This window comes from Neolamprologus multifasciatus, chromosome 23 (assembly GCF_963576455.1).
Source record: "Neolamprologus multifasciatus chromosome 23, fNeoMul1.2, whole genome shotgun sequence".
Taxonomy (NCBI): domain Eukaryota; kingdom Metazoa; phylum Chordata; class Actinopteri; order Cichliformes; family Cichlidae; genus Neolamprologus; species Neolamprologus multifasciatus.
Window position 1 is genome coordinate 41,310,882 of NC_140460.1, and position 23,170 is coordinate 41,334,051.

At 41.2% G+C, this 23,170-nt stretch overlaps 1 protein-coding gene, 2 long non-coding RNA genes and 1 pseudogene across 9 annotated transcripts in view; 3 read left to right on the plus strand and 1 right to left on the minus strand.

The window, feature by feature from the left end:
* The window catches only part of dmd (dystrophin), a 316,485-nt gene that overhangs the window by 104,868 nt on the left and 188,447 nt on the right, over positions 1–23,170 (plus strand). For 3 of the 7 annotated variants that reach the window (XM_085150969.1, XM_085150970.1, XM_085150971.1), the window contains exons 1-3: positions 2,762–3,115; positions 12,935–13,131; positions 22,294–22,422. In XM_085150969.1, the coding sequence (XP_085007095.1) occupies positions 12,973–13,131; positions 22,294–22,422 (288 nt within the window). In that variant the 5' untranslated portion in view covers positions 2,762–3,115; positions 12,935–12,972. Of the gene's footprint in view, positions 1–2,761; positions 3,116–12,934; positions 13,132–22,293; positions 22,423–23,170 lie in introns of those variants that run through there. The other 4 variants (XR_014872316.1, XR_014872315.1, XM_085150972.1 and 1 more) reach the window with 2 other exon arrangements.
* On the plus strand, positions 3,122–9,746 carry LOC146492388 (uncharacterized). Its single transcript, XR_014872335.1, has 2 exons — positions 3,122–3,327; positions 3,561–9,746. It is a non-coding gene; the product is annotated as an uncharacterized LOC146492388 (long non-coding RNA).
* LOC146492389 (uncharacterized) lies at positions 14,323–15,492 on the minus strand (annotated as a pseudogene).
* LOC146492390 (uncharacterized) lies at positions 20,572–21,422 on the plus strand. The gene is made up of 2 exons (XR_014872338.1): positions 20,572–20,859; positions 21,363–21,422. It is a non-coding gene; the product is annotated as an uncharacterized LOC146492390 (long non-coding RNA).

Sequence of the window (23,170 nt, forward strand, 5' to 3'; positions counted from 1 at the left end):
ACTGGAGTTCGACAGCCCTGCATTAAGACACTGTTTGTATTTTTTTTTTTAAGTTAGCATTTCTTTTGCCTTATTTTTAACTTTAGGAAGCAACAGTTTTCAGAAGAAAAACACAGTAAACTATCTGAAAATCATCAGACTAGTTGGTTAGTCTAATTTCTTTTTCCATGGTTAGTGGAGTAAGAAATGAGTTGCTAGGAACTCATTCATAAGCTTAAGAATAAACTAGCGGCACTCAGCGGTACGCTCGGCCCTGTAATACGGGCTGGCTGTAGCTCAGACCGTAGAGCGGGTCATCTACTAATTGGAAAGTTGGTAGTTGTCTAGTCTGCATGCAAAGCGTCCTTGGGAAAGATACTAACCCCAAGTTATTCTTCAATTCATCCATCAAATTATGAATGTGTGTGAATGTTGGATAGAAAGCACATATGTAGAATAATCAGACCCGATCTTATCTTAAAGACCTCATAGTACAGTACCACTCCAATAGAGCACTTCACCCTCAGACTGCTGGTTTACTTGTGGTTCTCTGGGGTTTTTAAAAGTAGAATTGAAGTCTCAGTTACACTATCTCTACTTTTAACAACAAGCTTAAAACTTTTCTTTTAGCTAAAGCATATAGTTGGAGCTGAAACAGGTGACCCTGAATCCTCCCTTAGTTACACTGCAATAGGCTTAGCTGCTCAGGGTTTCAAGCATTTCTTCTTCACTCACCACATGTTTATCCACCACTCTGCATGTAATCATTAGTTATTATTAATCTCTGGCTCTCTTCCACAGTGTGTCCTCCCTCAACCCCAACCAATCAGTCACAAGTGCTAATAATAATAATAATAATAATAATAATAATAATAATAATAATAATAATAATACATTTTATTTGAAAAACCCGAGGTCACCTTACAGAAGAACAAAATTAATAAAAGAAGCAATAGTCATAAAGTACATAAAATAAGTTAAAATTACAAAACAGAACTTGACAACAGATCAAATCAGCACTAAAGTGAATAAGCAGTTTGAACAGATGTGTTTTGAGCTGTAGCTTAAATGCGAGAGTCCATATTTCTAATGGCTGGAGGAAGAGAGCACCAGGGCCGAGGAGCAGAGGGTCTGAAGGCTCTGTTCCCCACAGTGATGAGACCCACGGACAGAACAGTAAGATGAATAGCAGATGAGGATCTGACAGGGCGGGAAACAGTGGTGATATGGAGCAGGTCACACAAATATGAAGGAGCAGATTTATGGATACACTTGTACGTGAGATGTAAGATTTTAAAGTTTATCCTGGCTTCTACGGGCAACCAGTGAAGCTGCTGAAGAACTGGGGTAATATGAACTCTTAATAAAGTGCAAGTTATGACCCGAGCTGCAGAGTTTTGAAGAAGTTGGAGTTTATGAAGGGACCTTTTAGGGAGACCAAATAAGAGGGAATTGCAGTCAATGCAGGACGTAATAAGACTATGGACAAGGATGGCAGCAGCATGGGGAGGAAGGAAGGGACGGAGTCAGTTAATATTACACGGAAGTGGAAGTAAGCAGACCGGGTTATGTAATTAATGTGAGACTGAAATGAGAGAGTACTGTCAAGTATGACACCCAAACTCTTAACCTGAGGGGAGGGAAGGGTGGGAGAACTCTCAATGTTAATGGAACAACTGTGGTTAAGATAGAGGCCGTGCCAACAAGTAAAACTTCAGTTTTATTACTGTTAAGGTTGAGAAAATTGGAGGAGAACCAGGATCTAATCTCCATAAGACAGTTTGAGAGGGAGGTAGGTGGGAGGGATGAATTGGGTTTAGAAGAAATGTAGAGCTGGGTGTCATCAGCATAACAGTGAAAATTGGTATTATATTTTTGGAATATTTGGCCAAGAGGGAGATAATGTATGTAGATAATGAATAAAAGAGGCCCTAATACTGAACCCTGGGGCACACCAGCAGAAACAGGATAGACTTGAAGAATGGGATTTAAGTTGGATAAACGGAGTGTGGTCTGAAGGGGGGTGTGACTAATGCCAGTGGATGCTAATCTGCTCAGGAGGATATTATGACAAATTGTGTCAAACGCCGCACTAAGATCCAAAAGGATGAGGATGGATAGGAGAATCAGAAGGTCATTGGTAATCCTTAACACGCAGTTTCTGTGCTATGATTGGGGCGGAAACCAGATTGAAATTGTTCATAGAGTAAGTCAGAATAACGAGTACCGTAACCATGTTACCACCTCAAATTGTTATTTTTTATTCTATTCTAACTAAATGTCTGTTTACTGCAGCCCACCTGCACCTTCACAGCCTACACTTCAGCAATCACTGCAACAGAGTGTGCATTGCTGCCCAATCAGAAAACCAGCTGATAGACGTATCCTGGTGTACATTAATAACAGGGAAACGTGTATCTGATAAAGTTATTGCTATTAATATGATGCAGGTGAGAAGCTGATTAAGTTTAATCAAGGTGGTCAGCATAAATGATCATTAAATTACAGAAAGGACCCTGCAGTGCATTTGGTTCTTTTCATCAGTACTCATTATTGATATTAGTGTACATGAGTAGGACTAAGCTTTTACAGTGAAGAATGTGATTGTTCTAACATGAATGAATGATTGAGTTTAAATTTAAATAAGTTGGCATTGAGTAGAAAATAAATTCTTCTCCTTGTTCTTACAAGAATGCAGAGTGGGAAACAAAAGCCATCACCATGAACATGATGGCACAGTGGAGGAGTTTTCACTCAGAATTTTCTAACAAGCTAAGTCTGTTTTTATTGTTCGCTGTGGGGAAAAAATGAGAATGTGAATCCCATTAAAATATGACTCCACAGCAAATAAACCTCCAGGACTCAAAAATAAACCCAGCTGCATAAGCTGTAGGATATTTGTTTCCTATTAACACGTTACTAATTTCCTCAAAGCACTACAAAATACTGAGGAATGCAAGGTTTTTTATTGATAAAAGGTGTGTGTGATACCTACCGATTCTCTTTCATCTTGCCAGGCCTGAACTTTTTGATTGGAGCTCTGTGGAGAAGAAGACCTCGGCAGTCGACCGACTGGAACATGCCTTCAGTAAGGCAGAGCAACACCTGGGGATAGAGAGGCTACTGGACCCGGAGGGTAACTACATGCTCACCTATTACCTTTCTGTCAAGGGGAAATTTGTTGACAGGTTTTGCACAATAATACCAGGAATGCCTCCTAACAAATACTTTCATCAGAAAATGTGTTATCATCTGTGGCATCCATCATTGCCCAATTTACACCGTCTTGAAACCAGTTTAAACTTTCTGGATACATGTTCAATCGTCCAGGTGAGAAAATCCCAAAGAGTCGATCCTGTTGATCTAGACCAGGGGTGTCGAACTCCAGTCCTCGAGGGCTGGTGTCCTGCAGGTTTTAGATCTCACCTTGGGTCAACACACCTGAATCAAATGATTAGTTCATTACCAGGCCTCTGGAGAACTTCAAGACATGTTGAGGAGCTCATTTAGCCATTTAATCAGCTGTGTTGGATCAAAGACATATCTAAAACCTGCAGGACGCCGGCTCTCGAGGCCTGGAGTTCGACACCTGTGATCTAGACATAGCATTTTCAGTGGGAGAAACATTTTATCACTCATCCAAGTGGCTTCTTCAGTCTGAAGAAGTCACCAAATGATACTGTCCCTCCTTGACTGTTTAAAGAGATTCTCCATACTGTAGGACCTTCTGTTCACATGCAGTCGTTCAACCTCTGCTTAAAAAACATCTCTGGATCCCACAGTTCTCACTAGCTACAGGCTTGTCTAAGCTAAGCTTCCTGTTCTTTCTAAATTTCTGGAGATCATTTTCAGTCAGTGAACGGCCTTTTTGGAAGAGAATACCATTCTAGAGGTTTCAAGTCTGGTTTCAGAATCTTACACATCACTGAAACATCTCATTTAAGAGTTTTTAACCACATGTTTTTAGCTATCGACTCTGGTGACTGTGTTGTTTTTATACTTTTTGATTTAAACGATGGGTTTGACACAATCGATCATGAAGTTTTACTGGATCAAACCTTCTGTGCTAGCCTTTGAATCCTCTGCTCCTTTCTCATGTGGAGTTCCACAGGGCTCAGTTTTAGGCTCCCTCCTCTTTTTTACGTATTGTATTTCATTACACTGTTATGTGGACGATACCAAGATTTTTGTCCCTCTTAAAAGTAATGAAGCGTTGTCTTCTAGACTGCTGCTCAGGTGTCTTGAAGACATGATGGCTCTTAATGTTTTAAATTTTAATGAGAAAAAAACAGAAGTGATGGTGTTCAGGCGTACAACTCGGACCCTTTTTGTCGAGCTGTGTTCCTTTGTTCAGTACTGTCCTGATTCGTGATTTGAGGTAAGAGACAAACGACTAGAGGTCCATTGTGCGTCAAAACAATGATTTTATTTACACACTGTGTGGTGGAGATGAGCACTGGCATACAAATAGCGTTGATCTCCCCAGAACAATAAACGAGCAGTTGTATTTATAACATCAGGGTATCAGGAAATATAACGCCGCTTGTGCGTCCAAGCAGATAGATAAAATGCATCAGTTCCAGTAATTCCGACCTTGGACACATTCAAAAAAGAACAGTTCCTTCCTTTGTTCCTCCGCCACCGCCAGATGCTTCCTGTTATTTCACTTACTGCACTTCAGAACAGAACATGAACATGCCGTTTACAAGCAAATCAAGTCTATATACTGTGTATGTGTGCACAGGCAGACTTATGTGTCTTGACCTCAGTGCATGACCTACTCTGAGTCGTCTGTTACCAGGCAAACTCCAATGCAGCAGGCTGCTGAGTGCACACAGGCCTGTATTCTGTTTACAGGTTATATGTGGTGTATTGTATTGTAAGCATGTATGCAATTCTTTCATAGCTCGATGAATTTCTCAATTGATCGGGCGGACGTCGCGCCGCCCGAAGCTTCAGACCATCAATTAACTGACCGAGCTTCAACTCTTTAATAAGCACAAAAATGCAATGTGTATAACATGATTACAGTTGCACCTGCAATGAAAGATTATTATGTAATTAAGCTAACAGCTAAAACACAGACTTTAATGTAACATCAACAGCTTCAATAAATGCTTCGATGAAATGATAAGTAATGCAATCGTAATGATAATGGTTATGAATAGTAACAGTAAAATAATTTCCTAATCTCCACAGTACATCAAGCCAACGATTACAAACCTCTGGGTTAAGGTGGACGCTGAAATTAAGTTTGACAGTCAAATCAGGGCAGTGGCAAAATTGAGCCTTTTCCAGTTGAGGCACTTGGCCAACATAAAGCTTTCTCAGCAGCACTTTGAGACAGTAATCCACACCTTTGTTACTCTCTGCTGGATTACTGTAATACACTTCATGCAGAGGTTATTGGCTTCTCAATCACTACAGTTGGTACAGAACAGAGCCTCAGATCTTTTCACATGCAGACATTTGAGTATGTTTCTCCCATTTTAGCCTCACTCCACTGGCTGCCCATGAATTAAGTTTTAAATTATTTTATTTGCTTTTAATGCCCTTAATCATCTCGCCCCACCCTATCGCTCTGAGATGCTACACCCGTCCTTTTATCTCAGGTCAGTTGATCAGCTGCTCCTCAAACTAAGCATAAGCTAAGAGGAGACGTGTTTTCACTGTTACAGCTCCTAAAATATGAATGATTTGCCTTTACACATCATTCAAGCCTCTTCTCTGTCTGTTTTTAAATCTCTTCTTAAATCTCTTTTCCTCGGCCTTTGACATCATGTGGGATGTTTATGTAATTTAATAGATTTTTTATTTTATTGTGTTTTATAGTATAGCACTTGTTCTTCTTCTGTGGCTTTTTGATTCCTATCTGTTTGTACATATTTATTATTCATCAGTTAGGTCCATTGATGTTGTTTGTGCTTTACAAATAAAGCTGGAATGGTCTGGTCTGGTAAAGTTAGAGAGAATAAAGCCTGGGTCAAAGATTATTCCAGAAATGTGATCATTAGTGAGTGTGCTTATTACAACAGTCGCTGTCATTGTCTCTTCTGAGGCAGAAAGAAATCAATCGATATCTTAAAGTGTTCCAGATAAGAGAATAGACTATAGAGAAGATCACAAGGAGTTTCACTTTCTTTGTGCCTCTAGAGAAATCACATGACAAGGTGTCAAGAGAGGCTCCGTGGTACTGCACAGGGACATCAGGGGTGGCAGAGGACATGCATGAGGGCAGGAACTGTATTGAGAAGGCATGGGAGTTGATAAGAATTGATAAGAATTTAGCAGTCCATGGAATTCCATTATAGAAATCACTAATCAGTTAGATTCCTGATTGATTCTTGTTGTGTTTGCATTGGCTCCACTTTAAAAACATCGCCTGCATGCTGTGAGTCAAATGTTTTGCATATTGGAGGTATTTCCCTTCTTTGTGATCAGCGTTACTCAAAAAAAGTAATTATTACACATATTACAAAGAACACTCTTTTCCTCAAAGTAATGGAGTACACTACATAATTACTCCAAGGAGAAAGTAATTCGTTATACTACTTGTTACATTACTTTCATGTGTCTCTGTAAAGTATCTGAAACACGCTGTGTCATAATTACTGTTTAATAATGTAAAGCTGAGGCCCCACACACACACACAAATCCATATTCTAATGAGGACATATTTAGGTAGTCACACAACAAGTAGCACAAAGAAACTTCAGAGCGATTCTGTTCGACTTTGTCGTCATCAGTTTGTTACCTGTGGAAGTTCAGCGTCTGCCTGCAGGGGTTAGCATTCACTCAGCTTTCATTCTGGGTTCTTGGCTAGTTTAGCATTATAGGATATTGTCTGTGCAGATGCTTACAAAGAGCCAAAGTGGTAACAGCAAAATGCAGCTATTTCCAGTGTAACTGGAACCAATAAGCGGGATCGATAGATAAGCAGACTAAGAATTCCAAGAATTTGATCACTGGAACAGGTTCTTATAGAGAACAATTTTCTTGATTCCTACCTCTAGTAATGGGGGTACAGACAGGAGGGGAAAAGGACGATCTGAAAGGAGGCGCATGTATGTAGCAGAGGAGGACATGCAGAGTGTTGCTGTGACAGAAGAGGATGAAATGGTGGCAGATGATCTGGTGTGGCGACTCCTAAAGGGAGCAGGTAGAAGATGATGATTAGCGGTCTGTAAAACTAGTTGTAAAAAGTTTTGCACTCATTTTGGTGTTACAGCCCTAGCTGTTCACTAAAAACATCTGTTTTCCTTTCATTCTGTTCTGGACTCATTTGTTACTGGTCCCCTCACTCGCATGCCTAGACCCCTTCGGGGGGACGTAACAATGTGGGGGCTCGTCCGGGATATGAATGGAAGGACGTAACATTGGGAAGAAACACGTGTAGATTATAATCCCTAAAATTAACATTTGAGACATTTGTGTTATTGGTGATTGTTAGTATGATCTACCCAATCATACTCAATGGCTCAATCATACTAGAGTAAAAAAAGGATAGAACTTCTCTAAATATAAGTTGTGTATGTAGATAGCAACACATTTACAAAAGATGGATTTGTATTTATTATCAGTTTATCACAGTCACCATGAAATCACAAATAGATTGAATGGAATTGCCAACTTGAGACTAGTCAACTGCAAACTAATAGCACACCAATAGCAAATGCACGATACATAGTACCTTTTAAACCTTTTGTTCATAATTTTTATCGATAGAATTTCGAGACAAAACCAAGTGGCAGAAGGCTTCCACATTTGGTGGCCTCAGAATCTCATCTCTGTTTTGTTTTTGGGTTGTTTTGGATAATGTGGTATATAGCTGGGTGTGCAGCGACGTGTCTGAAGCCGTGGTCCTCGGGCAGAAAAGGTGCCCACTCCGGGTCCAAGCCCCAAATTGAGGAGCTGAAGTATCTTGGGGTCTTGTTTATGAGTGAGGGAAGAAGGATAAGGTAGACTGACAGACGAATTGTTGTTGTAGCTGCAGTAAAGCAGTTGCTGCACTGGTCCAGTGAGTAATAGGTGAGAAAAGCAAAGCTGTCCATTTACCCCTACTCTCACCTATGATCACAAACTTTGATAATCACTGAAAGAATGAGATTGTGGATACAAGCTTTGGAAATGAGCTTTCTCCAAAGGGTAGGGTACCTCCACGTCATCATAGTGATTCAGGCATCTGACAAGAACGCCTCCTGGGTGAGGTTTTCCTGACATGTTTTATCTGGAGGAGGCCCCAGGGTAAACGTGGGGATAGATGGATGGATGGATAGCTTTTTACCCCTCAGCTGTAAAAGGTCGTTGGGGTTTTAACATCTCCCTCTCCGGCAGGTGGGCGGAGTGGACACCCAAGTTTGTGATAACTCAAGAATGAGGCGTTGTAAGCAATGTTCCCTCTAATTTTTCATGTGTCTGAGCGAGCACACAAAATCCCTGAGCTTATTAAAATAATCAAATTACAGCATTTACATTTATGTTAGACTACTTTTAATTAACTGCTTTAGCCCACTTACAATGAAAATTAAAAAAAACCTTGTTCATGACCTGTGTAGCATGTTAACACTATTGGAAGTAAAAATAACTTCAACTCCAATTTTGAAAACACAACTTTCTATTTTTATTTTTACATAAAGCTCTGACTTGTATTATGAGTCTGTGGTCTGGGAGAGAGTCTATAACTCCATCCATCCATCCATCTTCATCCGCTTTATCCGAGGCCGGATCGCGGGGGCAGCAGCCTAAGCAGAGAAGCCCAGACCTCCCTCTCCCCAGCCACCTCCTCCAGCTTATCCGGGGGGAACACCAAGGCGTTCCCAGGCCAGCCGAGAGATATAATCTCTCCAGCGTGTCCTGGGTCTGCCCCAGGGCCTCCTCCTGGTGGGACATGCCTGGAACACCTCACCCAGGAGGCGCCCAGGAGGCATCCTTGTCAGATGCCCGAACCACCTCAGCTGGCTCCTTTCGATGTGGAGCAGCGGCTCTACTCTGAGCCCCTCCCGGATGGCCGAACTTCTCACCCTATCTCTAAGGGAGAGGCCAGCCACCCTTCGGAGGAAGCTCATTTCCGCCGCTTGTATCCGCGACCTCGTTCTTGGGGTCTCTACCCACAGCTCGAGGCCACAGGTGAGGGTAGGGACGTCGACCGGTAAATTGAGAGCTTCGCTTTTACACTCAGCTCTCTCTTCACCACAACGGACCGGTGCAGCGTCTGCATTACTGCAGCTGCAGCACCAGTCCGTCTGTCGATCTCCGGCTCCCTTCTCCCATCACTCGCGAACAAGACCTCGAGATACTTGAACTCCTCCACTTGGGGCAGGAACTCATCCCCGACCCGGAGTGGGCACTCCACCCTTTTCCGGCTGAGAACCATGGCCTCAGATTTGGAGGTGCTGATCCTCATTCCTGCTGCTTCACACTCGGCTGCGAACCGTTCCAGTACGACCTGGAGGCCCTCACCCGATGAAGCCAACAGAACCACATCATGTATGAATGTTAGATACTTAAGCTTAGAAGTGCTTGTGTGAATGGGTGTGATTGGGTGAATGAATTAGCTGTTGAGTCTGTGGTCTGGGAGAGAGTCTGTAACTCTGTCTGCAAAATACAGTAAATAATGACCAATGTTGGGCAATTAATTATATAGTTACTGAATTGGTAACTGAATTTTGCAAATTAACAAAGTTTTTTGCAGCTGTTTACCTGAAAATGCAGCCAAGGCGTTTTTTAAACAAACATTTCAAACTATTTCCAGAACAATCAGCTGTTCTGCATCAAATCTGATGCCACACAAATTATTTGTGTCACTCCAAAAAATAATTTGTGTCCACTATGAGATGAAGGAGAACAACAGCCTGATACCTGCAGGCCTGACAGCAGCAGATGTGTCACTGCTGTAACACCTGTAACATTCAGCAGTCGCCTCATTGTTCTGACACACACAACAAAACTATTGACTACACTACACACTAACTACACACTAACTACACAAGATTTGTGCTACCAGCTTCTGAGGTCAACAGTCACCTCACTCAGTGGTGATCAAGAGGCACATTATGAACACTACTACAGAGTATGTGATGTGTGCTTTTATTGGCACTGAAAAGGTTTCTTGTCATTATCATAGAAAATGTTTTCTTTGGTTTAATATTTACTCAAAGGAATTTCAAAAGCCCTTGAACTTCCTTGTTGTGCATATAAAACACACTGTTGTGATTTTAAAAAGGCACTATAAGAATTCAACTTTAATCACTGTAGTTTAAATGTTGCTGATAATTTTGAGAGCTGCATTTATATGATAAAGACCTTCATAGGGAGTTTATCCTGCATATAATCCTGTTCTTGATTTCATTAGTACTTTTTTTCCTTTTTCTCTTCCCACTGTTTGTCTTGTCTTTTGTGTATTTCTCTCACCAGTGTTTCTCTCTAATTCCTCTTTCTTTTCATTTGTTTTGCACTGTCTTTGTTCTCTTCTTCAGCCGGCCATTAAAGCACACATCCAGCTGCAGCAATGCAGCTCAGGTCGGAAACTTTATCTCTTGGAAGCCATATTCTCCAAAGAACACTAGCAAACTGTGGAATACTGGTTAGATGTAGTTCCCACAAACTGTTTTCAGATTTTTTCTGAACATTTAATTCAGGACTCAGCAAAGTCCCGACTAAATGAAAGGATTTGTTAGGATTAAATATTAGTCTCTGAAAATATTTCATCAAATATTTTTTCAGGAATAAATTGAAGAATTGTTTAAATACACACTAATGAGAGTTTCATAATGCGAGTTTACGGAGACAGATTTAATTACCGCAAGGCATAGAGACACACATACGATATGCTAAAGTACAGTATACACACACAAACTCCCACAATACCTTATAACAACGTATACATATGTAGCAGAGCCGTGGTAACATGATTAAAGTGGAGATCACAGAATGGACTAAACCACTGAGGGATGTATACACACAGATGGTGGTATTATTTACAGAGAAACAATAACACCATAAGATTTCTCTGTGATAAATCAGTATTCCACAGCCAAATGTATGACTCATACTCTAACTTTATTTCTCTCACAAATTGCAATGACACACATCATTCCTGGCAAGCTTGCCGCACAGACTATTTCCTCTTGGTCCTGTTCATTATTCTTAGCTGTGAGCTAACTGCGCTCCACACATCATTGTATTAACATCACCACAGCAATCAGTTCATTAGCACTCCATCTTCACCCGTCTGTCTTTTTTCTTGCTCCTTTCCTACTACTGTGCCATCTTTGTATCTGATATGGGGTTCACTCATTTGCCCCACAGCAATTGCTCTCTTTTAATTATTTATTTTGTTTATTTGTTTGTTTTTTGTTGTTAATTTTTGGGGGGCGGGGGGCATCTTTATTAGCTAGTGCAGTGAAAATGAGACACGAAAGCAAGAAGAGAGAATGAAAAGATGTAGCAATGGCCCCTGGGTAGTAGTTGAACCTGGGGCTACATCCACACTAGCCCAGATAGATTTAAAAATGGCCTAAAGTCTGTGTTTTTGTTTTCAAATCAAAACGCATTAGTGTGGACATAGCCTGGGTTACTGGATTTAGCTTTGTGGCATGTCGACGCCTGTTTAGCCTTTGAGCTAAACATCACTTATGACCTCAGTCATCCAGGTCATCGTAGTCTGAAGAGCTTGGAAAGAAAAGCATCTGGTTTGAAAGAGGAGTGAAAGAAGCATCTATGTCCACTGTGAATGACCATCTTTGAACAGAGGGCGGGGCTTACCACACCAACTGTCTGCCATCTATAGTTTCCTCAGTTTTGAGATCCTTACCAGACGCCTTAACGCCCACTCACATCCTGGGCCATCTGACCTCAGTAAACGTCTTGATGCATTCTCAGTCATCTAGGAAAATAAATCTCCAAAAGTTGATTCTGTTCATCTGGACGTAGCGTTTTCTGGGAGAAACGTTTCGTCACTCATCCAAGTGACTTCTTCTGTCTCAGCTGACTGCAAGTTGTTTAAATCATAAGATTGGGGAAACCTGCAGTCAGCTGAGACTGAAGAAGTCACTTGGATGAGTGACGAAACATTTCTCCCAGAAAACGCTACGTCCAGATGAACAGAATCAACTTTTGGAGACCTCAGGAAACCCGAAACCCTGGCTGATTGTGACCCACACCCATTTTCACACCTTGGCTCGTGTGATTAGGTAGAGGATCAATAGGGGGTCCGTGACCCACTTGGGGGACACTCCCATGGGGCTTAAAAGTGGTGAAACGTCTTCAAGGAAACTTAAAGAAGTTCAGACGCTTTTCTTTCCAAGCTCCTTAGATGACAAAAAGTCACCTATTGCTTATTTAACTTGCTGTTATACTGCATAGTGAATATGATTTAAACAGCTGGTTCTTAGCTTCAATCTGAATTGAACAAAAATATTTTGTTGGCAGTTTGCAATTTTTTGACAAGCATTTCTTTCAAGTTCTCTATTTCCGGTGACTCAAATGTAAGCTTACAGTTCACCTTAAAGCTGCTTCATGGACGGCTATTTCTGAATCACAGCATGTGTGACGGTTTGAATGCCACACAGACACAATGTTTTTAAAGTATGTGTCTCAGTCCTAACATAAGGGATCACCAGAAAATGGGACACCAATGTTTATCGCTAATGAAAACAGTCAGAACAGTGGACAGGTAGTTGGTGAACTCACTGAAGGGTCTTTCCTTTGATCTGTAGTTTTGATACCAGGCTCATCTTCCAGTGAAGATTCCCAAAATAATTATCTAATACAGTCGTATTTTAACACACGTAAATATAGTTTATTTTATATCTATAGTTTTCACATATCACACTCGTCAGACAGCTTGAAGAACTTTTTTTTCCAGAAACGTTTGCTCTATTGTCATGTTAGGTGACATTTATCACAAGTGGCTCGTGAAATCTAGGATAAACTTCACTCTTCTCACTCTTTTCAGATGTGGCAGTGGCTCACCCCGACAAGAAGAGTATCATCATGTATGTGACGTCACTCTTCCGGGTACTTCCGCAAAGTGTTTCTATGGAAGCCATCCAAGAGGTGGAGACGTTACCTCAGGCAGCCACAGCCAATATCACCCGTGTGACAACAGAGGAACACTATCAGATCCAGACCAAGCAGCGCTTCTCTGAGCAGGTTAAACAATTAAACACTTGTGAGACTAACTAAACCACAGACACGTTCTCATCCCAAAACGTAACATACCGACACTACGTGACAAATCGTCAGTATGTTACTGTTAACTGTTGTAAACTTATTTTACTTTCTCATCATGGTTCGCTTTGGAAAGCACTATCTGATACAGTTAAGGTTGTGGTTAAGGTTAGAGCTGGAAAACACAGCTGTTACCACCGGGAGCATCATCCGAAATCCGGAACGTATCATAGGAAGGTTACCTTTTGTGTTACTATGAGACGCCTCGGGACGTGGCAAACCGTTGGCATGTTACGTGTTGGGAATGAGAATGCTCTGAAACCACGCATGTGGAACTCAGCAGCTATGCCCAAAAAGGCCATCATGCACAGAGTGTCTGCTTTGTGAGTGCATGATGCTGGTACCTCTGTGCACAAAGCTTCTTTCTACTGGCAGAATTAACTGACTTTTGACAGTTTGGAGGGAAGACCCCAAAGGAAGAGGGGTCCAGATTTCACTGTGGTGATGATGGACAGGTTAATAAATGCTGTTTTAAGTCTTAGAACTAGGGTTGGGCGATTGGACGAATATAGGACTAGCTCAGCCTATCGTCAGTAGTTTTTACACGGGCCATTTATTTATTTATTTGGCCATGAGTAAGTTTGCTAATAATGATGGAGCTAATAGAAGCGGTCAACAGAAAAATAATAATAGTAGCGCTGTTTTAACAGCAGCCTCTTTCATCTGCGAGCAAATGCCCCCTCCTCAGAGTGCGCCCAAATGCTTGTTGATTGAGCTGCAGAAGCTGCTGATAGCCTAGCATACTCAGCCGGATGGTTGACACGTACATGCTCTTGCAAGTCAGGCGTGTTTGAGTACTTTGCTTCCACTATACGTCTGCACAAGCGGCACACCGCTTTGGTTACATCCTTAGGTTTACCTCTTTCATCTGGTTTAAAGCCAAAGAAATCCCAAATTCCCGACTTTATATTTTTTAAGTGCTGTCAGCGTTAACGTGCCGTCATCATGACTAACGCGATTAACAATTAACCCATCTAGAGTGCAGACTGAGTCAAAATCCCTGAAATGTCTCTGCCAACGCATTTCCTCAGATTGTCCAAATTTTGTTCCTTCTGCACTCCAGATGGGTTGAAAGCGTTAAAAATTGCAATCAGAATCAGAATCGGAAAGACTTTATTTATCTTTAACTTTAAATCGGATGGAAAGTTTAGTGGCCAGGATATGAGGCTGCAGAGTGTTGAACACTGATGAGAAATCAGCAAACAGAAGTCTGGCAGAGTCACGGAGCTCCAGATGTTTGTGGATGGAGTGCAAGATGAAGAGTTTTGCGTCATCGACGCCTCTGCGTGCACGGTAAGCAAACTGGAGGGTCCATCAGGGGGTCAGTTGCTCTTACGATGTGCTGTTTTATGATCTTCTCCATGGCCTTCATCACCAGGAAGGTGAGGGCCACAGGACGAAGATCATTCAGAGACTTTGGGTTGTTTCTTTTGGGTCCATGGAGTCCAGAACACACTTCCTAGTTGCCCTGCACAGTGCCTCAGAGCTCGACTGCTGATGTTGTCAGCACCGGGTGAGCTCCTCTCCCTGGTCCTCCTGAGGGCTCTCACCACGTCCTCAGTCCTGAAGGTGAGTGCAGAGCTGCCAGGTTTGAGTGAAGATCTGGACTCCTCAAGCTGGATGATGTTGTCCGTCTCAAACCTGGTGTAGAAAGCGTTGAGGTCGTCAGGGAGGGAGGAGGGGTCGCTGCCCTCCACCTGGATGGTTCTGGGGGTGGTGACCACAGTATTCACAGAGGCCATGGTTTTGAGGCCCTGCCAGGTTGAGTGGAGGTCCCCTGTGGTGAATTTCTTTTCAACTGTGTTTTTATACTGCAGTTTAGCAGTTTTTATGGCCCTGTTGACCTCCCTGTTGACCTCCCTGTTGACCTCCCTGTTGACCTCCCTGTTAACCTCCCTGTTGACCTCCCTGTTGACCTCCTTTTTATCCAGAAGAAAATCCTCCTTTATTAAGGATTTCCTTGAGTTCCTTGGTGATGCAGGGTTTGTTGTTGGGGTAAATGGAGACTGTTTTTGAGGGGATAATGTTGTCAACACAGAAGGAGATGTATGATGTCACCGTGTTGACTTGTTCGCCGATGTCATCAGAGGTAGAAAGAAGGCTGTCGCAGTCAGTGGCTTCGAAACATCCTTGTAGGGTGAGGATACTTTCCTCTGTCCACTGCTTGATGTTTTTGGTGACCTTTTTAATCCTCTTGATGACTGGGGTGTAAGCAGGGACCAGCAGGATGGTGTGATGGTCTGAGAGGGGGGTGGGCTTTAAATGCATCTGGTACAGAGCCATAGCATTTATCTAGAGTCTTCCCCTGACGTGTGCTGCATGTAACATACTGTTGGTATCGTGATGACCGCGTTTAAGCCGCGTTAATGCTGACGTTTTGTTTTTTGTTTTTGGAAACTAGTTCGTCCATGTTTGGACTTCTTCTGTTTTGTAAACGCGCAAATCAGTCCGTGTATGATTACGTTGCCCCGCCCATCAAAAAGTTTGCGCATGCGCAAATATGTCGCCTATCGACGATTGTTGGACTGACGATTGCCGACTGGAAAATTTTTACATATGCCCAACCCTACTTAGAATAGGAAGTATGTGAATGTACAGGAGAGGAGGATGGGATATGCTTTGTACAAAACGTGACAATGAGCAACATGACATTTGTCTGATCTAAAGTAGCGTCTGATTAAACAGCTAAGGTTGTTGCTAATATTTTGTGCAAATCATAACTATATGACACACTGTCCTGTAGCTGCTGGGTGCTAGGTATGCTACCTTTTTACCCCTCGACTTTAAGAGGCTGACAAGGTGCAGTCGTCACGCTGAAATCTTCTGAAAGTCTTTCAGTCATGAAGTCACCGAGGATTTTCAAATTGATAACATAGGTGCAGCTACTAAAATGTCCGATAACCTCAAGGTCAAGTCATAGTTGGGATTTTCACCATATCAGTAATTTGTGTTTTGATTTGTTTGAATCGTAAAAGCTATGTACCTATTAGAAATAACAGGATGACCACCTGTCTAATATTGTAATGGTCTCTTTTGTGCTGCATGGACTCCACTAGATCCCAAATGGTGTGCTGTGGTATCTGGCACCGAGATGTTAGCAACAGATGCTTTAAATCCCGTAAGTTACGAGCAGAGGCCTCCATCCCTGCACATCCCACAGATGCTCATTTGTATTGAGATCTGCAGAATCTGGAGGCCGAGTCAACAACTCAAACTTCTTGTGCTCCTCAAACTATTCGTGAACCCTTTTTGCTTTGTGGCAGGAAACATTATTGCTGAAAGACGCTCAACCCTCAGGTAGTTCAGTTTCCATGAAAGTGTGTAACAAAGCTTAGGCAGATGGTGCACGTTAAAGTAACATCGATATGGATGGACCCAAGGTTTCCCAGGAGAGCATTACCCAAAGCATCACACTGTCTTTGAAGATGAGGGTCAGCCTTTGCTTGAGCTTTGGCATCCCATCATGCTATCACTGGTTCACCACTGTTCCTTCTGCAAACCACATTTGATAGATAGTGACCAACGCACCATTGTCATCTAGCTGTCACAATTTGGCCTCTGTCAAACTTACTCACATCCTTACAGTTGCCCATTTTTCCTGGGTCTAAAATATCAGCTTTGAGAATAAAATTTACTTGCTCCTTAATATATCCCCCCCCCCCCCCCCCCCAACAGGTGCCATGATGAAGAGATAATCGGTGTTATTCACTTCAGCTGTCAGTGGTCATAATGTTATGCCTGACTAATAACAGACTAATGTGACAGCAGTGCAGAGGCTTCAGCACTTAAAAGATTTCTTCAGCATTAACGTAATCCAGTGACAGTATTTCCACTGCTACACAGCAAACAATACATTTTTAATTTATTGATAATTAAATCAAATTCAACAAAATTCAATTCAATATGGTTTAAGCAGTGCATATGTTGCTACTCTGGTGTAACTTGGTATAAGTTATACCTCGAAAGTGTCAAACGTGTCAAAAGTCAGTCGGTTTGAGCAGAATTAATCTTTGAGAATATGTATGTAGGTTTTCATTCATCTAGTTTATGGCAGTCTAAGGAGCTTGAAAAGAGCACGACTTGAATTGAAGGAAGTGCGCGCAGTAAAATGTACACATAATAGTAAACCTTAATCTATCCAAGGCAACTAAACTGAAGAAGCCTCTTGCATAAGAAATGAAACATCTTCAAAAAAAACAGTCCAGTCGCCGTCTTTTAAAGATCCTTAATCTTCGAGAATAATTACTCGCAAGAGAGTGGATCTGCTGCAGCATGCATGTGTGATCACTTCTTTGTCTATCTATCTTAAGCGCTACACAGGCGGGTTGCGGACTTTAGATATAGGCAAGGCAAGGCAAGTTTATTTGTATAGCACAATTCAACAGCAAGGTGATTCAAAGTGCTTTACAGAGACATTAGAAACAAAAACAAATAAAAAGCTTGATTTAAAATTGATTAAAACAAGCAAACAAACAAACAAAACAGTAGATAAAATCAAAACAGATAAAATCAGTAGTTAAAATGTAAGTTTTGAAATTTAAGCTTAAAAGTGTGGATTTGGTGCTTTATTCAAATGCAGCTGAGAACAGGTGAGTCTTCAACCTGGATTTAAATAAACTGAGTGTTTCAGCTGATCTGAGGCTTTCTGGGAGTTTGTTCCAGATATAAGGAGCATAAAAGCTGAATGCAGCTTCTCCGTGTCTGGTTCTGACTCTGGGAACTGATAAAAGACCGGATCCAGATGACCTGAGGGATCTGGAAGGTTCATACTGGGTATATAAGGAATTTAATTCCAAGACTGTGATGGTGTTGAGGTTTTATGATTTCTGGAAGTTGTGCAGATACTCAGCTGTGTACGCTTACTTGGTGTTCAAAGCTACTTTTTCACCTGTGCTGTTCATTGCTATGTTGTTGTCACATTATCCATAGTCTGCAGTACTGCACATTATACAGCTGAATGAGTGTGGTTATATTTGCATAGTAGCCTATTTTATCAGCTCTGAAACAGACACACAAACATACTCCTAAATATTAACATGGCCATCCCACCTTCTCAAAGTGGGCTTATAAAATTCACAACAGAACCGTTTGTTTATACTGGAACTGAAGGAGATGAAGAAACTGATCCTTCAGTGTTGTCTGACTTGCTTTTAATCAGCACTGTGTGAGAATGCAAAGTAATAAGTGCAGAATTAAACAAAGAAGTTTGGATAAATCAGATCTATGTTTAACCTGTTAGCACTGCTACTCCTGTTGCAGCAATGACACACAAAAGTAAACAGGAAATGACGCGGTGTGAAACATTGAGGGTGAATAACCAAACTTGCAAAACTTAAATAAACTTTAAGTTTATAAACTTAATAAATAATAGTAATAAATATTCCTTAAATACTAGAAACTAGAAAGATAATTCATTAAAAATTATGCTACTTCATTATTTATCATTTTGAAATAACTCCTTACTTAAGTGTATTATTAAACAATTATATAATTGATTAATATGTAATTAATAAAAATGGAAAATTAATGCATAATTTCTTGTGCATTAATTTGTGTTCTTGTAGATTCATGAAGTGGGAAATTTACGGTTTACATTATAAGTACACATCATGTAAATGTATGTAACAAAGTGCCTTCAAAATAAAATCACTTAAAATAGTATATGTTTTACAAAGTTAGCAATAGCTTCTAGTGAAAAAGCACCATCGTATTATTATTATTCATTATATTATTCATCCATTCATCCATTTTCTACTGCTTATCTGGGTTAGGGTTACATATAATCTCTCCAACGAGTCCTCCCAATAAAACATGCCTGAAACACCTAACTTAGGATGCATCCAGAAAGCACTCTACACAGCAAATCCAGCATGTCCAAATTAACACTGTCAGATTTGATTTCAACACTTTTAAAGTGTCTATATGGGTCCACACCAGAGAGTGTTAATTTAACTCTTTTTGGAGAGTTGGTATGTTAACTCTGATTTAGTGTTAAACACCAAATCTCTCTGGAGTTGATAATTTAACACTTGGTGTTAAGAGTTTATATATTAACTCTCAAAGAGTATTTTAGTTTAACTACGTAAGAGTTATCTTCTAATTAATTCTAAAAAGCGGGAATTTTACTGTTCTGAACTTCTAGAAATTTCTTTTGGAATTAAACATTTACTAAAAAGACGCAATGATTTTTAAAAAACATTTATTCTGAACTGTGCACCACAATTTCAAAACATTTTCTGAAAGATGTAACAGTGTACATGTTCTCACTTTCATTAGAATTTCGTTTATCAAAAGGTCTGACATAGGTGAGCTGGTAAATGCAAATAACAGCATTCTCATCACTTATTTCAATAAATACAAAATACAATACGCATGTCCTTCATTCATCACTTTGTGGAACTTCAGCGCACTTCTGCTCTCCCCCATATTCCGTCTTCACAAGCGTATCCTATGTGGAGATTGAATAAAAATTAGTTGACACTAATTAATGGCACAAATCAATTGCAGCACAGTAAAAAAAAAAGGAATCCTTTTTGAGCCATTACTTGTGTAAGGTATTTTCCCAAAAGACAAGGACACAGACAACAGGTAATACTGAACTAAATGTAAAACCTCAGCCTTTTTCATTTTTACCTAAACCGTGTGCACAAAACTCTGGAGGAATCTAAATGCTAACGTAGAACTCAGTCGGGACTCGGGACATCTGCTACTGCTGTTTGCTCGTTTTTTATGGGAGATCGTTTTCAGGCTTCAAGTAGCACCATTATATCAACATTTCACATTCTAGACATTGTTTTAAGTGTATTTGACCAAGAAATTTGACTGAAAATTCACATGCAAGCTTTTTTTCAAGGCTGTGGTATTTGCCCGCAAACAATACCTTTCAGCTAGCTAAAACAGAATATTATGCTATCACCGAGCAACATGGCTAATGCCTTTCACACAGCTTTGTCTCAACTCCAAAGAGCCACAGAAGTAAAAGCTAATAACAATAATTGAAACAATCTTTGAAAACATGACTTACCAAGCATGGCAAACAACTCAAATATGTAGAGCAAAATGTTCTGAAACGGCTTCACTTCAGCTTCGATTGGAGCCGTGCTGGGGGCGGAGTCTGTGAATTTACTCTATTGGTGTCATAGCCCCTGTAGGAGTTCAGAGTTAAGAGGTCAAGAGTTAATGTTTCCACTGTAACACCTCCAGATTTGAAATAGAAACACTCATTTTTAACACTCGATTTTAACTACTATCATTTTACACCTCAGAGTTACATTAAAAGAATGTGACTCTACTTAGAGTAAAATTAACTCTAAGACTACTAACACCAAAACATTTAACACTTTTGAATTTGCTGTGTAGTCAAATTCAATTCAGTTTAGTTCAGTTTTATTTATATAGCGCCAAATCACAACAATAGTTGCCTGAAGGCGCTTTACATTGTAAGATAAAGACCCTACAATAATACAAGAACAACAGAAAACCCCAACAATCATATGACCCCCTATAAGCAAGCACTTTGGCGTAAGCTGGAAGGAAATCTCCCATCTTCAGCCTCTGCTCCCATTACAGGATTGGGGAGACACTCAAGTTATTCCTTCTGCCACTTGACTCCATCCACAGGCTGTGCTCCACTGAAAACAGCAGAGCACCGTCTTCCCCCTCTTCAGTTGTCTGAGCTTGCTTTGAGGTCAACTGAAAATCCTGTTTCAGGGTCTCACCAAAATCCTTGGAATTCAATCAAAGCTCTGCCGAGGTGGGAAATGAAGTTCTCACGGGCTGGGGCTCTGGTAGATGTTCCCAGCGTAACCTCACTATATGTTTGGGTATGCCAGGTCTGTCCAGCATCTTCCCCTGCCACCTGATCCAACTAAGCAGAAGATGGTGATCAGTTGACAGATCACCAAAAGTTGATTCTGTTCATCTGGATGTAGCATTTTCTGGGAGAAACGTTTCGTCACTCATCCCAGAAAATGCTACATCCAGATGAACAGAATCAACTTTTGGAGATTTATTTTCCTGGATGATTGAGAATGCATCAAGAAGTTGACAGATCAGCTCCTCCAAGACGTTTGGCTGCAGATCTGATGATATGATTACAAAATCAATCATGGATTGTGACCTAGGGTCTCCTGGTGCCATGTGCAGTGATAAAGACCCTACTTCTTGAACATGGTGTTCGTTATGGCCATCTCTCACCTATAGCAAGTCCAGAGTGGAAGAGAGTCCAAGCCCTCTTCACAGGAAATAGTTTCCAGAGCTTGAGCTTCATGTTGAGGTGAGCCTGATTATATTCAGCTCTGACTCCTTCCCCACCAGGAGTTCCACGTACCACAAGCCAGATTCAGGAACCCAGGGATTGGTAGAACCTGGAACTATGGCCACAGCCCGATCCACTCCGGTAATCCTGTCCCAGGCAGGCTACACTGGACTGTTTTTGTTGCGCCTTGATTTTTCTGTGAGATTTTGAATTCAGCGCTGAATGAGTTATTATTACTCCCATATGCTAGTGTGTATACGAGGCGCAGGGTGGCACAAGTCATTGCTGGACACCATGAAGATTGTTGATGGTTATTTATTGATGTTTTTTACGTTTGGGCGTGGTTAGTTTGAGGAAAAGCTCGTGGCTTGTGTGACAAGATCTTTGTTTTTACACCCGGGGAAAGAAAAACATGACACTGAACCTCCAGGTCTAAACATGCTGTAGAGGGATAATAGCCTGATTAGTTAAATTCAGTTTTATGTATGGCAGGAGTTAATAACAGCGGTTTTCCATGGTGCTTAAACGTTACAGATCCACTTATTCAAATGACAAGCAAGAGTTACCTTTACAGAGCTCGCCTGTGGGACATTTGGCCCAGTCTGAAGCACAATTACAGTAGTAATAACAACCGTTAATAGCTATTTAATGTGCTAATAACATTCAATAGTGGCTGAATGTGAATACTTCTTTCAGGGCTGCACATTTTCACTAACTTGGTAAAGCAATTATTTAATTTAGCTTCTGGATCTTTCGCTTTCCTTTTTGCATTCTCTTCCTCTCTTCCTGTCTTGCCTGTCTTTTCCTTTCTGTCTGTCGTCTCTCAGATTACAGTGAATGTGGCTCAGGGGCGAGTGCAGAGCCCCTCCCCTCAGCCTCGCTATAAAAGCTATGCCTACACCCAGGCTGCATATGTCCAGTCGCCCGAGCAAAAGAGGAGGCGTTTTACTGATCAGGTCCGTGTCTCACACTAACACTTGATGCCAGTTCCCCGTCTGTCTCTGCATGTGTGGTTTTTGTCCTGTCTGCTCCCCAGAATGTGTCCCTTTCTTAAAAATGCTCTTTGTTTTTGTGATGTTTTAAAAATGCATTAAACATGTGAATTTTACTTTTGAAATTTTAACCCAGTGTACAGTTTTGCAGTGTGTCTACATCATCACGTTTTCAGTGCAATACTATACTAACTGTGTGTCTTCACTTTAAATCAGGAGTGATACAGCTCGCAGTTCTTTGTCAGCGTGCTGTAGATGAACAGCAGTTGACTTTACTTAACTTTGAAAATGCTGGCAGTCAAGAGGAATATATACAAAACGAGAGAAAGGCGCACAATAGAGAACAAGTCGTAAAGTTCTTAGAAGTAGTGCAAAGAAAAAGGATTAGGTTTGAATAGAGTCCATGGTCGTGTCCAAATTCATGGGCTCCATTCTCCTGAGGACCCGGCCTTCGCGGTCTACGTGGGCCGGGTCCTCAGAAGGTCGGGTAGGCCGGAAGTAAACGGCTGGGGAAATTGGACGGTCTAGCCTTCAGATTAGCGTCACCGCTGTCTCGGTGGAGTTTAATAAACTCGGCCGTCTGCTCCTTGATATCTGCAATATAACAGGACACTGGAGTAAACTCTCGACCGTCTCACACTTCTGTTTAATCAGTTTTCTGTTTGATGTTTATTCAGCTGTGTGAAAATCCCGGAGGATTAATAAAGTTTTA